This window comes from Oncorhynchus keta, chromosome 27 (genome assembly GCF_023373465.1).
Source record: "Oncorhynchus keta strain PuntledgeMale-10-30-2019 chromosome 27, Oket_V2, whole genome shotgun sequence".
NCBI classification, from domain to species: Eukaryota; Metazoa; Chordata; class Actinopteri; order Salmoniformes; family Salmonidae; genus Oncorhynchus; species Oncorhynchus keta.
Genome location: NC_068447.1, coordinates 7,510,532 through 7,526,630, shown reverse-complemented (window position 1 = coordinate 7,526,630; position 16,099 = coordinate 7,510,532). Strand labels below are relative to the sequence as shown.

The window sequence follows — 16,099 nt, the reverse complement described above, 5'->3', positions numbered from 1 at the left end:
TTCCCAAGTTCTCTCACGTCACCCCGCTCCTCCGCTCTCTCCACTGGCTTCCAGTTGAAGCTCGCATCCGCTACAAGACCATGGTGCTCGCCTACGGAGCTGTGAGGGGAACGGCACCTCAGTACCTCCAGGCTCTGATCAGGCCCTACACCCAAACAAGGGCACTGCGTTCATCCACCTCTGGCCTGCTCGCCTCCCTACCACTGAGGAAGTACAGTTCCCGCTCAGCCCAGTCAAAACTGTTCGCTGCTCTGGCCCCCAATGGTGGAACAAACTCCCTCACGACGCCAGGACAGCGGAGTCAATCACCACCTTCCGGAGACACCTGAAACCCCACCTCTTCAAGGAATACCTAGGATAGGGTAAGTAAGGGTAAGTAATCCTTCTCTCCCCCCAACAAGATTTAGATGCAAGTGGCTGTTCCACTGGTGGTCATAAGGTGTATGCACCAATTTGTAAGTCGCTCTGGATAAGAGCGTCTGCTAAATGACTTAAATGTAAATGTAATTAAGTCAAACAACGGCAGTACATCATTAAGTCAAACAACGCCAGTACATCATTAAGTCAAACAACGGCAGCACATCATTACGTCAAACAAAGGCAGCACATCATTACGTCAAACAACGGCAGCACATCATTAAGTCAAACAACGGCAGCACATCATTAAGTCAAACAACGGCAGCACATCATTAAGTCAAACAACGCCAGCACAGCATTAAGTCAAACAACGGCAGCACATCATTAAGTCAAACAACGCCAGTACATCATTAAGACAAACAACGGCAGCACATCATTAAGTCAAACAACGCCAGTACATCATTAAGTCAAACAACGGCAGTACATCATTAAGTCAAACAACGGCAGAACATCATTAAGTCAAACAACGCCAGTACATCATTAAGACAAACAACGGCAGCACATCATTAAGTCAAACAACGCCAGTACATCATTAAGTCAAACAACGGCAGTACATCATTAAGTCAAACAACGCCAGTACATCATTAAGTCAAACAACGGCAGCACATCATTAAGTCAAACAACGGCAGCACATCATTAAGTCAAACAACGGCAGCACATCATTAAGACAAACAACGGCAGCACATCATTAAGTCAAACAACGGCAGCACATCATTAAGTCAAACAACGGCAGCACATCATTAAGTCAAACAACGGCAGCACATCATTAAGTCAAACAACGGCAGCAAATCATTAAGTCAAACAACGGCAGCACATCATTAAGTCAAACAACGGCAGCACATCATTAAGTCAAACAACGGCAGCATAGCATTAAGTCAAACAACGGCAGCAAATCATTAAGTCAAACAACGGCAGCAAATCATTAAGTCAAACAACGCCAGCACAGCATTAAGTCAAACAACGGCAGCACATCATTAAGTCAAACAACGGCAGCACAGCATTAAGTCAAACAACGCCAGCACATCATTAAGTCAAACAACGGCAGCACATCATTAAGTCAAACAACGGCAGCACATCATTAAGTCAAACAACGGCAGCACATCATTAAGTCAAACAACGGCAGCACATCATTAAGTCAAACAACGGCAGCACATCATTAAGTCAAACAACGGCAGCACATCATTAAGTCAAACAACGGCAGTACATCATTAAGTCAAACAACGGCAGCACATCATTAAGTCAAACAACGGCAGCACATCATTAAGACAAACAACGGCAGCACATCATTAAGTCAAACAACGGCAGCACATCATTAAGTCAAACAACGGCAGCACATCATTAAGACAAACAACGGCAGCACATCATTAAGCCAAACAACGGCAGCACATCATTAAGTCAAACAACGGCAGCACATCATTAAGTCAAACAACGGCAGCACAGCATTAAGTCAAACAACGGCAGCACATCATTAAGTCAAACAACGGCAGCACAGCATTAAGTCAAACAACGGCAGCACATCATTAAGTCAAACAACGGCAGCACATCATTAAGTCAAACAACGGCAGCACAGCATTAAGTCAAACAACGGCAGCACATCATTAAGTCAAACAACGGCAGCACAGCATTAAGTCAAACAACGGCAGCACATCATTAAGTCAAACAACGGCAGCACATCATTAAGTCAAACAACGCCAGCACATCATTAAGTCAAACAACGGCAGCACAGCATTAAGTCAAACAACGGCAGCACAGCATTAAGACAAACAACGGCAGCACATCATTAAGACAAACAACGGCAGCACAGCATTAAGTCAAACAACGCCATCACATCATTAAGTCAAACAACGGCAGCACATCATTAAGTCAAACAACGGCAGCACATCATTAAGACAAACAACGGCAGCACAGCATTAAGTCAAACAACGGCAGCACATCATTAAGTCAAACAACGGCAGCACATCATTAAGTCAAACAACGGCAGCACATCATTAAGACAAACAACGGCAGCACATCATTAAGTCAAACAACGGCAGCACATCATTAAGACAAACAACGGCAGCACAGCATTAAGTCAAACAACGGCAGCACATCATTAAGTCAAACAACGGCAGCACATCATTAAGTCAAACAACGTCAGCACATCATTAAGTCAAACAACGGCAGCACAGCAGAAAGTCAAACAACGGCAGCACATCATTAAGTCAAACAACGCCATCACATCATTAAGTCAAACAACGGCAGTAAATCATTAAGTCAAACAACGGCAGCACATCATTAAGTCAAACAACGGCAGCACATCATTAAGTCAAACAACGGCAGTACATCATTAAGTCAAACAACGCCATCACATCATTAAGTCAAACAACGGCAGTAAATCATTAAGTCAAACAACGGCAGCACATCATTAAGTCAAACAACGGCAGCACATCATTAAGTCAAACAACGGCAGCACATCATTAAGTCAAACAACGCCAGCACATCATTAAGACAAACAATGCCAGCACATCATTAAGTCAAACAACGGCAGCACATCATTAAGACAAACAACGCCATCACATCATTAAGTCAAACAACGGCAGCACAGCATTAAGTCAAACAACGGCAGCACATCATTAAGTCAAACAACGGCAGCACATCATTAAGACAAACAACGGCAGCACAGCATTAAGTCAAACAACGGCAGCAAATCATTAAGTCAAACAACGGCAGCACATCATTAAGTCAAACAACGGCAGTACATCATTAAGTCAAACAACGGCAGCACAGCATTAAGTCAAACAACGGCAGCACATAATTAAGACAAACAACGGCAGTACATCATTAAGTCAAACAACGGCAGCACAGCATTAAGTCAAACAACGGCAGCACATCATTAAGTCAAACAACGGCAGCACAGCATTAAGTCAAACAACGGCAGCACATCATTAAGTCAAACAACGGCAGCACATCATTAAGTCAAACAACGGCAGCAAATCATTAAGTCAAACAACGGCAGCAAATCATTAAGTCAAACAACGGCAGTACAGCATTAAGTCAAACAACGGCAGCACATCATTAAGTCAAACAACGGCAGTACAGCATTAAGTCAAACAACGGCAGCACAGCATTAAGTCAAACAACGGCAGCAAATCATTAAGTCAAACAACGGCAGCACATCATTAAGTCAAACAACGGCAGTACAGCATTAAGTCAAACAACGGCAGCACAGCATTAAGTCAAACAACGGCAGCACAGCAGAAAGAGAACACTGCTGTTTGATCTGTCTCGGGTCTAGGACCAAAAAGTTCCTTAACAGCTTCTACCCCACAAGCCATAAGACTGCTGAACAATTAATCACATGGAGCACAAGACTATTGCATTGACTGACCCCCCACCCACCCCACCCCACCCCTCCATTTGTTTTGTACACTGCTGCCACTCGCTGTTTATTATCTATGAATAGTCACTTCACCCCTACCTACATGTACACATTACCTCTAACCTGTACTCCCACACACTGACTCAGTACCGGTACCACCTGTATATAGTCTCGCTATTGTTATGTTATTGTGTCACTTTTTAATTTTTTATTATGTTTTAACTTTTGTTTATTTGGTAAATATTTTCTTAGCTCTTCTTAAAACTGCACTGTTGGTTAAGGGATTTGTAAGTAAACATTTCACGGTAAGGTCCTACACTTGTTGTATTCGGCGCATGTGACTAATAAAGTTTGATTTGATTTGTATGCTGTATCTTCTTATTACTGATGCTGAGTCGGTCCTCGACGAGGCACATGGCAGCTCTAAGCACTCTCTGCAGCCTCTAACCCACTGATCCTGAATCAGCACCTACACTTATCATTTTCACAATAATGAGCCCAGCCAATATAAGCTGTACTCGGCTGGCCTGATTGCAAATCTACCATAGTTGCTATCAGAACGATGCCAGAAAGTGGATGCAAAGACAGTGGTAATTCCACACCTTGTTCTGCGATCTCGATCTCCCGTCTGCCGAACTCTGCCTGTTTGACGTTCTTAACGCAGAAGTCGCTGCTGCCCTTGGAGTTGGCCTGGGTCTTGTCCCGAGGAGAGGTCTCGTCATCTGAGCTGTCTGAGTAGGATGCAGCTGGACATTGTGTTGGTGGAGGGGGGACAAAGAGTCAGAGACACATAAGGAAGTGATTTCTGGTCTACCAGTCTATAGCAGGCAGTGTAGTGTAGTAGCTTGACATGGTCTTTTACATCAGTTGAATAATAGAAGTATTGTCAGCTAATAACAGATGTATGATCCTCGACTGAGGACTTTTGCTACCTTGTTTGTGTACCGTGTCTGTGTGTGTGTACCGTGTGTGTGTGTGTGTGTACCATGTGTGTACCGTGTGGGTGTGTACCGTGTGTGTGTGTGTGTGTGTACCGTGTGTGTGTACCATGTGTGTACCGTGTGGGTGTGTGTGTGTGTACCATGTGTGTGTGATCTACCTGAGCTGTAGCTATCTGTGGAGGACTGGGAGATGGAGCGAGAGAGGGAGCGCCGGCCAGCCTTAGTGGGGTACTTCTGAAACTCCTGTTTATCCTCTGCGTTAGCAAACTGGATCTGAAGAAGAAGAAGAAGGGGGGCATGAGTTACTCGCCTGCTGACATTATGGTATAAACGTTATTCAGTGAGATGGGGTGAGTCAGAGATAGTCAGTGAGCCTGTAGTGAGTCAGAGATACAGTCAGAGCCTGCAGTGAGTCAGATATACAGTCAGAGATACAGTCAGAGATAGTCAGTGAGCCTGTAGTGAGTCAGAGATAGTCAGTGAGCCTGTAGTGAGTCAGAGATAGTCAGTGAGCTTGTAGTGAGTCACAGTCAGAGATACAATCAGAGCCTGTAGTGAGTCAGATATACAGTCAGAGATAGAGACACAGTCAGAGCCTGTAGTGAGTCAGATATACAGTCAGTGAGCCTGTAGTGAGTAGTCAGAGTCAGAGCCTGAGTGAGTCAGTCAGTGAGCCTGTAGTGAGTCAGTCAGAGATACAGTCAGTGAGAGTGAGTCAGTGAGACTGTGAGCCTGTGGTGAGTCAGAGATCAGTCAGAGAGCTGGTGGTGAGTCAGATATACAGTCAGTGAGCCTGTGGTGAGTCAGTCAGATATACAGTTCAGAGCCTGTAGTGAGTCAGATATACAGTCAGAGAGCCTGTGGTGAGTATACAGTCAGATATAGTCAGATATACAGTAGAGAGCCTGTGGTGAGTCAGAGATACAGTCAGTGAGCCTGTAGTGAGTCAGATATACAGTCAGAGAGCTGGTGGTGAGTCAGATATACAGTGAGCCTGTGGTGAGTCAGAGACACAGTCAGATATACAGTTAGAGAGCCTGTGGTAAGTCAGAGATACAGTCAGTGAGCCTGTAGTGAGTCAGATATACAGTCAGAGAGCTGGTGGTGAGTCAGATATACAGTCAGTGAGCCTGTGGTGAGTCAGAGACACAGTCAGATATACAGTTAGAGAGCCTGTGGTGAGTCAGATATACGGTCAGAGAGCCTGTGGTGAGTCAGATATAGTCAGTGAGCCTGTGGTGAGTCAGAGATACAGTCAGTGAGCCTGTGGTGAGTCAGAGACACAGTCAGATATACAGTCAGTGAGCCTGTGGTGAGTCAGATATACAGTCATATATACAGTCAGTGAGCCTGTGGTGAGTCAGATATAGTCAGTGAGCCTGTGGTGAGTCAGATATACAGTCAGAGAGCCTGTGGTGAGTCAGATATACAGTCAGATATACAGTCAGAGAGCCTGTGGTGAGTCAGATATACAGTCAGTGACATTGAATTTCCAACTATGGACATTTATGTAGATATGTTACAGTGTTAAATGAGGAGGGGACCAGATCTATTGAGTTCTGCTATAATATTTTGGTTACAGGACAGTAGTTCTCCAGGAACAGGGTTGGAGTGAAACCCTACAGGACAGTAGTTCTCCAGGAACAGGGTTGGAGTGAAAACCTACAGGACAGTAGTTCTCCAGGAACAGGGTTGGAGTGAAACCCTACAGGACAGTAGTTCTCCAGGAACAGGGTTGGAGTGAAAACCTACAGGACAGTAGTTCTCCAGGAACAGGGTTGGAGTGAAAACCTACAGGACAGTAGTTCTCCAGGAACAGGGTTGGAGTGAAAACCTACAGGACAGTAGTTCTCCAGGAACAGGGTTGGAGTGAAACCCTACAGGACAGTAGTTCTCCAGGAACAGGGTTGGAGTGAAACCCTACAGGACGGTAGTTCTCCAGGAACAGAGTTGGAGTGAAAACCTAGAGGACAGTAGTTCTCCAGGAACAGGGTTGGAGTGAAAACCTACAGGACAGTAGAACTCCGGGAACAGGGTTGGGGTGAAAACATTACAGGAGGGTAGCAGACGGTCAAGTGCACCGTCTGATTGCTCCTCATTACACACCACAGACCAGCAGCGTCTGGTTGCTCCTCATTACACACCACAGACCAGCAGCGTCTGGTTGCTCCTCATTACACACCACAGACCAGCAGCGTCTGGTTGCTCCTCATTACACACCACAGACCAGCAGCGTCTGGTTGCTCCTCATTACACACCACAGACCAGCAGCGTCTGATTGCTCCTCATTACACACCACAGACCAGCAGCGTCTGATTGCTCCTCATTACACACCACAGACCAGCAGCGTCTGGTTGCTCCTCATTACACACCACAGACCAGCAGCGTCTGGTTTCTCCTCATTACACACCACAGACCAGCAGCGTCTGATTGCTCCTCATTACACACCACAGACCAGCAAATATTCTTTACATCATCAACATATGAATCACTACAAAACATATTGTATGACCTCTTATACACTATATTAGACCCAGCCTGACCTCTTATATACTATATTAGGCCCCGCCTGACCTCTTATACACTATATTAGACCCAGCCTGACCTCTTATACACTATATTAGACCCAGCCTGACCTCTTATACACTATATTATACCCAGCCTGACCTCTTATACACTATATTAGACCCAGCCTGACCTCTTATACACTATATTAGACCCAGCCTGACCTCTTATACACTATATTAGACCCAGCCTGACCTCTTATACACTATATTAGACCCAGCCTCTTATACACTATATTAGACCCAGCCTCTTATACACTATATTAGACCCAGCCTCTTATACACTATATTAGACCCAGCCTCTTATACACTATATTAGACCCAGCCTCTTATACACTATATTAGACCCAGCCTCTTATACACTATATTAGACCCAGCCTCTTATACACTATATTAGACCCAGCCTCTTATACACTATATTAGACCCAGCCTCTTATACACTATATTAGACCCAGCCTGGCCTCTTATACACTATATTAGACCCAGCCTGGCCTCTTATACACTATATTAGACCCAGCCTGGCCTCTTATACACTATATTAGGACCAGCCTTTGTAACTTTGGTTTTCCTAGATATGGCTACTGTATTGTGATCACTACATCCTATGGATCTGTATACTGCTTTAAAGCACATTTCTGCAGCATTTCTAAATATGTGATCAATACATGTTGATGATTTCATTCCTGTGCTGTTTGTAAATACCCTGGTAGGTTGACTGATAACCTGATCCAGGCTGCAGGCTCTGGTAACAGTTAGAAGTTGTTTCTTGAGTGGGCAGCTGGATGAAAGCCAGACACTATTTAAAAATCACCCAGAATATATACTTCTCTGTTGATGTCACATACATTATCAAGCATTTCACACATATTATCCAGATACTGACTGTTAGCACTTGGTGATCTATAGCAGCTTCCCACCAGAATGGGCTTTATGTGAGGCAGATGAACCTGTAGCCATATTACTTCAACAGTATTTAACATTATCCAGATACTGACTGTCTATAGCAGCTTCCCACCAGAATGGGCTTTAGGTGAAGCAGATGAACCTGTAGCCATATTACTTCAACAGTATTTAACATTATCCAGATACTGACTGTCTATAGCAGCTTCCCACCAGAATGGACTTTAGGTGAAGCAGATGAACCTGTAGCCATATTACTTCAACAGTATTTAACATTATCCAGATACTGACTGTCTATAGCAGCTTCCCACCAGAATGGGCTTTAGGTGAAGCAGATGAACCTGTAGCCATATTACTTCAACAGTATTTAACATTATCCAGATACTGACTGTCTATAGCAGCTTCCCACCAGAATGGGCTTTAGGTGAAGCAGATGAACCTGTAGCCATATTACTTCAACAGTATTTAACATTATCCAGATACTGACTGTCTATAGCAGCTTCCCACCAGAATGGGCTTTAGGTGAAGCAGATGAACCTGTAGCCATATTACTTCAACAGTATTTAACATTAGATTGTCTCGAAGCTTTACAGGAATGTGGTTCTGAATATAAACAGCAACACCTCCCCCGTTGGCATTTCTGTCTTTTCGGTCGATGTTAGAACCATGTATCCACTGTATCTTCAAATGTATTATCGAAGTGAGTTTCAGAGATACATGATTGGGGATTCATACATTAAATGACTTACATTGTGTTTGCCAATGCCCCTAAGATCATGTACATTTGACGCAGCATTATGACGACTCATTGTCACAACGGTAGGGATTAACTGAGCTGGTCTTGGATCATTTACCAGTCATTGTTTCAACGCAGCCTTGAAATACGTGGACAGAGTCCAGGAGCCAAGATGATTTGGATGGACTCAGTCATTCCTGTAGAGTATCTTCTGTTACCAGAAGGTGTCAAAGTTATCAATAAAAGAGACTCCAGCAGAGCTACAGTCTTTTAGCCAGATGTGTACCAACGATGGTACTGGACCTGAAATTATTGGCCGTTTTTTTTGTTGTCTTTTAATGCTAAATTGACTTCTTTAAAATCCATTTTCAAATGTTCCGAGCTCGCTCTCCGAGCTAGCCCACATGGACTACGACAGTGTCATCTCCCGGCGCCTGTCGTAGAACAGTCGGAAGCAGCCTTGTTATGTCCTGTACTTGTGCTCCTGGGTAGAACAGGGTTTTTGCCTTGGGGACTGAGATGTTTATAACCATAGAGCTGCCTATGATGACAGCTTGTGATGTTGAATGGGCTGGTCTATCAGGCAGCCTCACGGTCTGGTGAGCTCAGAGGATTTGAACCCGAGGTAGAAGCCACCGGAGAGGGAGACAGAACCGAGGATGAAGAAGCAGGTACCTCCAGATCTGATCTTGATTGGGAAGCCAGCAAGGAAGAATGTGCCGGAACCTCTGGATCCAGGGTGGCACAGCTGTTTCTGGTCTGTGTCAGTTCCATGCTCAACATCTCCATGGAGACCCCCTTTGCCAAAGGATGACTTCTTCGACTTTCACGGCGAGTGACGTACCTCCGTGGCTGGTTGGTTTGGTCGAGCACAGCTCCGTTCTCTAGGGAAGGGGGAGGCTGTGGACAGCCGACACGGCAGCGAAACCTCCAGCAGACCAGAGCAGCGTCCGGCTACTGGGGTAGAAGAAAAATAAAAAGTAGATGGGTGTGGGTTCTCCTGTAGTTTATGTAGGTTTGCTACTTGCTTGCTAAGAAGAGCTACTTCGCTCCTGTAGTCCTCCGCAAGCTAGCAGTTGCTACATTGATGGCATAGAAGGCCCTTCAGTTGCTACATTGAAAGTCAGTGCGGTCCACATTATCCCGGAACAAAGCAAAGCAAACACAGCTCCTGTAATGCTGGAAACATTCAATAGTGGCCCCCATTTGAGACCGCAGACTCAGCTAGGCTAGCTATGCTTTCGCGTCTCTCCCCCTACACTGAATCTGGCAGAAACCCGGGACAGATGGCAGCACTCACAGCAATTTAGCTAAGAGCCGCATGAATCAAAATAAAATAAAAGTATATAAAAAAAAACATTGTCAGCTTTTAAATCGAGATCTTTAGTTCAGGTTTCGCTGTTCGACAGCGTTCAACAACTACAAACCTACAGGAGGGTATCTGTTCAGAAACGGAGAGTAAACCTACAGGAGGGTATCTGTTCAGAAACGGAGAGTAAACCTACAGGAGGGTATCTGTTCAGAAACGGAGAGTAAACCTACAGGAGGGTATCTGTTCAGAAACGGAGAGTAAACCTACAGGAGGGTATCTGTTCAGAAACGGAGAGTAAACCTACAGGAGGGTATCTGTTCAGAAACAGGGTTGGAGAGTAAACCTACAGGAGGGTATCTGTTCAGAAACGGAGAGTAAACCTACAGGAGGGTATCTGTTCAGAAACAGGGTTGGAGAGTAAACCTACAGGAGGGTATCTGTTCAGAAACAGGGTTGGAGAGTAAACCTACAGGAGGGTATCTGTTCAGAAACAGGGTTGGAGAGTAAACCTACAGGAGGGTATCTGTTCAGAAACGGAGAGTAAACCTACAGGAGGGTATCTGTTCAGAAACAGGGTTGGAGAGTAAACCTACAGGAGGGTATCTGTTCAGAAACAGGGTTGGAGAGTAAACCTACAGGAGGGTATCTGTTCAGAAACGGAGAGTAAACCTACAGGAGGGTATCTGTTCAGAAACAGGGTTGGAGAGTAAACCTACAGGAGGGTATCTGTTCAGAAACGGAGAGTAAACCTACAGGAGGGTATCTGTTCAGAAACAGGGTTGGAGAGTAAACCTACAGGGGGGTATCTGTTCAGAAATGGAGAGTAAACCTACAGGAGGGTATCTGTTCAGAAACAGGGTTGGAGAGTAAACCTACAGGAGGGTATCTGTCCAGAAACAGGGTTGGAGAGTAAACCTACAGGAGGGTATCTGTTCAGAAACAGGGTTGGAGAGTAAACCTACAGGAGGGTATCTGTTCAGAAACAGGGTTGGAGAGTAAACCTACAGGAGGGTATCTGTCCAGAAACAGGGTTGGAGAGTAAACCTACAGGAGGGTATCTGTTCAGAAACAGGGTTGGAGAGTAAACCTACAGGAGGGTATCTCTCCAGAAACGGAGAGTAAACCTACAGGAGGGTATCTCTCCAGAAACGGAGAGTAAACCTACAGGAGGGTATCTCTCCAGGAACGGAGAGTAAACCTACAGGAGGGTAGCTGTCACCTGTAGAGGTGGCAGGGTAGCCTGGTGGTTAGAGTGTAGGGGCGGCAGGTAGCCTAGTGGTTAGAGCATTGGGCTAGTAACCGAAAGATTGCATGTTTGAATCCCCGAGCTGACAAGGTACAAATCTGTCGTTCTGCCCCTGAACACTGTTCTTAGGCCGTCATTGAAAATAAGAATTTGTTCTTAACTGACTTGCCTAGTTAAATAAAAGGTACAAATATATTAAATAACTACAAAATTGAGTGGATTAGAAAATAACTATATTTGATTAATCCTCTAACTACTATGTAGAGATGCTCTGTTTTGTTGTTACGAGATCAGTCTGGACTAACACGCTTCTTCTTGGAAGTACGTGCACGCACGCACACACACACACACACACACACACACACACACACACACACACACACACACACACACACACACACACAGATCAGTGTGTGCAGATTGAACATCGGTCATCCTGAAAGAAACACAGGTGTTGGACATTAAATAGATTAAGGGAGAGTTTTAACTGGGTCAATGAGGGCAACTGAGACAGCCATGGTGTTGGAGGTACAGCTCTGTGGAGCGACTTGTGAAAGCTTAGAGAGTGAGAATCCAGACTGATTTACCTTGTAGTGAGAACAGACTGGTTTACCTTGTAGTCGTCAGCGTCCTGGATGTTCTGTTGCTATATTGTCGATGTCCATAGGTTGTGTTTGGACTGAAAACGACACGTGTGGAGCAGACGTGTTGACACAACACGCAAGGGATAGCTCGCAGACAACAAGGAGACAGTGACTTGGCTATTATTGGTTTCATTCACATATGATAAACACACGTAGTCATTGCATGGTCATCCATACTTTATATTGACAAAAACATTTTTTAAAGGTACACAAGTCAAAACCAGTATTGTTAGTGACAATATTTTATAGAGACCCAAAACACAGAAACAAATGTCATGCGTTGACACTTACAACCATGACAGGAACTGTCTTAAAGATGGCCTGATATGTAGAGTTAGTTAGTTATATACCTAGTCAGTAGTAGAGTTGGTTAGTTAGCTATATACCTAGTTAGTAGTTTGAAGAGTAGAAGCTACCCACTGGGCCAAAACTGGTTGAATCAAAGTTGTTTCAATGTCATTTCAACCCCAAAAATGAATATGATGACTTTGAATCAACGTGGACAACTTATTGGATTTGCAAAAAGTTAACCATTTAAGGGCATTTCCTATTTTATTTTACTCCAATGGCATTGGGAAATTGTTTTGGAATTTTATTAGGATCCTCATTAGCCGTTTGCGAAAGCAGAAGCTACTCTTCTTAGGGTAACAGAACACAAAACATGACATAATACAGAACACTAATAGACAAGAACAGCTCAAGGACAGAACTACATATATATATATTTTTTTAAAGACAACGTATCCTACATGTCAGTACATACACACAAACTATGTAGGTCAAATAGGGGAGAGGCGTTGTGATGTGTTGCTTTATCTGTTTTTTTAAAACCAGGTTTGCTGTTCCTTTCAGCAATATGAGATGGAAGGAAGTTGGGTCTATATAATACTGTACGCTTTCTTGGATTTGATCTGGATTTGGGGACTGTGAAAAGGCCCCTGGTGGCATGTCTGGTGGGGTAAGTGTGTGTGTCAGAGCTGTGTGTAAGTTGACTATGCAAACAATTTGAAACTTTCAACACATTAACGTTTCTTATAAAAAGAAGAAGTGATGTAGTCAGTCACTCCTCAACTCTTAGCCAAGAGAGACTGGCTGCATTGTATTTATTACTCTGATTACAATGAAGAGCAAGACGTGCCGCTCTGTTTTGGGCCAGCTGCAGCTTAACTAGGTCTTTCCTTTCAACACTAGACCACTTGACTGGACAATAATCAAAATAAGACAAAACTAAACTTTTTACAGTGTGTTGTCAAAACATCTGAGCATCTCTTTATTACGGCTAGACCTCTCCCCATCTTTACAACCATTGAATCTATATGTTTTGACCATGACAGTTTACAATCTAAGGTGACTCCAAGTAATTTAGTCTCCTCCACTTGTTCAACTGCCATTCATTACCAGATTCAGCTGAGGTCTAGAAAATGATTTGCTGAAAGTCTGCTGTTCATTTGTTTACAGGGGAATAGCATTGTATTTGATCAAGTACAATTTTTTTCCCAACAGTTTGCTAAGAGCTGGCAGCTGATAGGTCTGCTGTCAGAACCAGTAAAGGTCGCTTTACCACTCTTGGGTATTGGAATTACTTTGGCTTCCCTCCAAGCCCGAGGACAAAGACTTTCCTCTAGGCTCAGATTAAACATATGACAGACAGGAGTGGCTATAGAGTCAGCTACCATCCTCAGTAGCTTTCCATCTAAGTAGTCAATGCCAGAAGGTTTGTCATTATTGATCAATAACAATATTTTTTTTCTACCTCTCCCACACTAACTTTACAAAATTCTACCTTAAAATGCTTTTCTTTCATTATTAGTTGTTTTTTTTATACATGAGTACAACAACTGTTCGTTGTTGGCATTTCCTGCATAGGTTTGCCCACTTTGCCAGTGCAGTAATCATCAAAATGACTGGCAACGTCAAATGGTTTTGTGATAAATAAGCCGTCGGATGAAAGATGGAGTTGAATGTCTTTCTACCCATAATTCCATCCAAAGTTCTTTTCCCATCAGTCTTTATATCATTGATCTTGGCTTCATAATACAGTTTCTTCTTCTTCGTGTTGAGTTTAGTCACATCATTTCTCAATGTGCAGCCAGTCAGATGTGTAGCCAGACTTATTAGCCACTTCCTTTTGCCCCCATCTCTTTCAACCATACAGTTTCTTCTTCGTGTTGAGTTTAGTCACATCATTTCTCAATGTGCAGCCAGTCAGATGTGTAGCCAGACTTATTAGCCAGTCCTTTTGCCCCCATCTCTTTCAACCATACAGTTTCTTCTTCGTGTTGAGTTTAGTCTCATCATTTCCCAATGTGCAGTCAGTCAGCCAGTCAGATGTGCAGCCAGACTTATTAGCCAGTCCTTTTGCCCCCATCTCTTTCAACCATACAGTTTCTTCTTCTTTGTGTTGAGTTTAGTCACATCATTTCTCAATGTGCAGTCAGTCAGCCAGTCTGATGTGCAGCCAGACTTATTAGCCAGTCCTTTTGCCCCCATCTCTTTCAACCATACAGTTTCTTCTTCGTGTTGAGTTTAGTCACATCATTTCTCAATGTGCAGCCAGTCAGATGTGCAGCCAGACTTATTAGCCACGTCCTTTTGCCCCCATCTCTTTCAACCATACAGTTTCTTCTTTGTGTTGAGTTTAGTCACATCATTTCTCAATGTGCAGTCAGTCAGCCAGTCAGATGTGCAGCCAGACTTATTAGCCAGTCCTTTTGCCCCATCTCTTTCAACCATACAGTTTCTTCTTCTTTGTGTTGAGTTTAGTCACATCATTTCTCAATGTGCAGTCAGTCAGCCAGTCTGATGTGCAGTCAGACTTATTAGCCAGTCCTTTTGCCCCCATCTCTTTCAACCATACAGTTTCTTCTTTGTGTTGAGTTTAGTCACATCATTTCTCAATGTGCAGTCAGTCAGCCAGTCTGATGTGCAGCCAGACTTATTAGCCAGTCCTTTTGCCCCCATCTCTTTCAACCATACAGTTTTTCTTCCGTGTTCAAGTCCATCAAAGCCTTGAGTCAGAGTGCAGCCAGACTTATTAGCCAGTCCTTTTGCCCCCATCTCTTTCAACAATACAGTTTCTTCAATAATTTGAAGAAGCATCATTTCATCAATTCAAGTGTCAAAGTCTGGGTGCAGCCAGACTTATTAAGTCCTTTTCCCAGTCTCAGAACAATACAAATATGTTTTACATCATCCACATAAGAGTCACAGCTAAATAGCCAGTCCTTTGTATGATCTCTTTATAAAGTTTCTATTTGTGTTGAGTTTAGGAACAATGTGCAGTAAGTCAGCCAGTCTGATGTGTAGCCAGAGTCCTTTTGCCCAGTCTCTTTCACTACAGTTTCTTCTTTGTGTTGAGATCACTTTTCTCAATGGGTAAGTCAGCCAGTCTGATACAGATTTAGCCAACAAAAGTCACATCATTTCTCAACAGTATCAGTAAATTCCTCATCAATCCATAAAGTGACAGTCCGTTTCTTCAATGCTCCTTATTAATCACATCAGAACAACAAATATGTTTTACATAGAGTCACAGCTAAATCTTTTGTATGATTTCTTATACACTATTTAAGATGTTGAACTTTGGCTTTCCTTATAGCCACTACATTGTGATCAATACATCCAATGGGTATGGATACAGCTTTAGAACAAAGTCTTACAGTATTAGTAAACATGTGATCAATACATCCAATGGATATGGATACAGATTTAGAACAAAGTCTTACAGTATTAGTAAACATGTGATCAATACATCCAATGGGTACGGATACAGCTTTAGAACAAAGTCTTACAGTATCAGTAAACATGTGATCAATACATCCAATGGGTATGGATACAGCTTTAGAACAATGTCTTACAGTATCAGTAAACATGTGATCAATACATCCAATGGGTACGGATACAGCTTTAGAACAAAGTCTTGACAATACATCCAATGGGTATTAGCTTTAAACAATGTAGTAAACATCAATACATCCAATG

At 43.4% G+C, this 16,099-nt stretch overlaps 1 protein-coding gene across 2 annotated transcripts in view; it reads right to left on the bottom strand.

The window, feature by feature from the left end:
- The window catches only part of LOC118380973 (S-adenosylhomocysteine hydrolase-like protein 1), a 65,807-nt gene that overhangs the window by 33,573 nt on the left and 16,135 nt on the right, over positions 1 to 16,099 (bottom strand). For both annotated transcript variants that reach the window (XM_052481457.1, XM_052481456.1), the window contains exons 2-3: positions 4,875 to 4,989; positions 4,378 to 4,521 (exon numbers count right to left, since the gene is read on the bottom strand). In XM_052481457.1, coding sequence (XP_052337417.1) covers positions 4,378 to 4,521; positions 4,875 to 4,989 — 259 coding nt within the window. The remainder of the gene's footprint in view (positions 1 to 4,377; positions 4,522 to 4,874; positions 4,990 to 16,099) is intronic.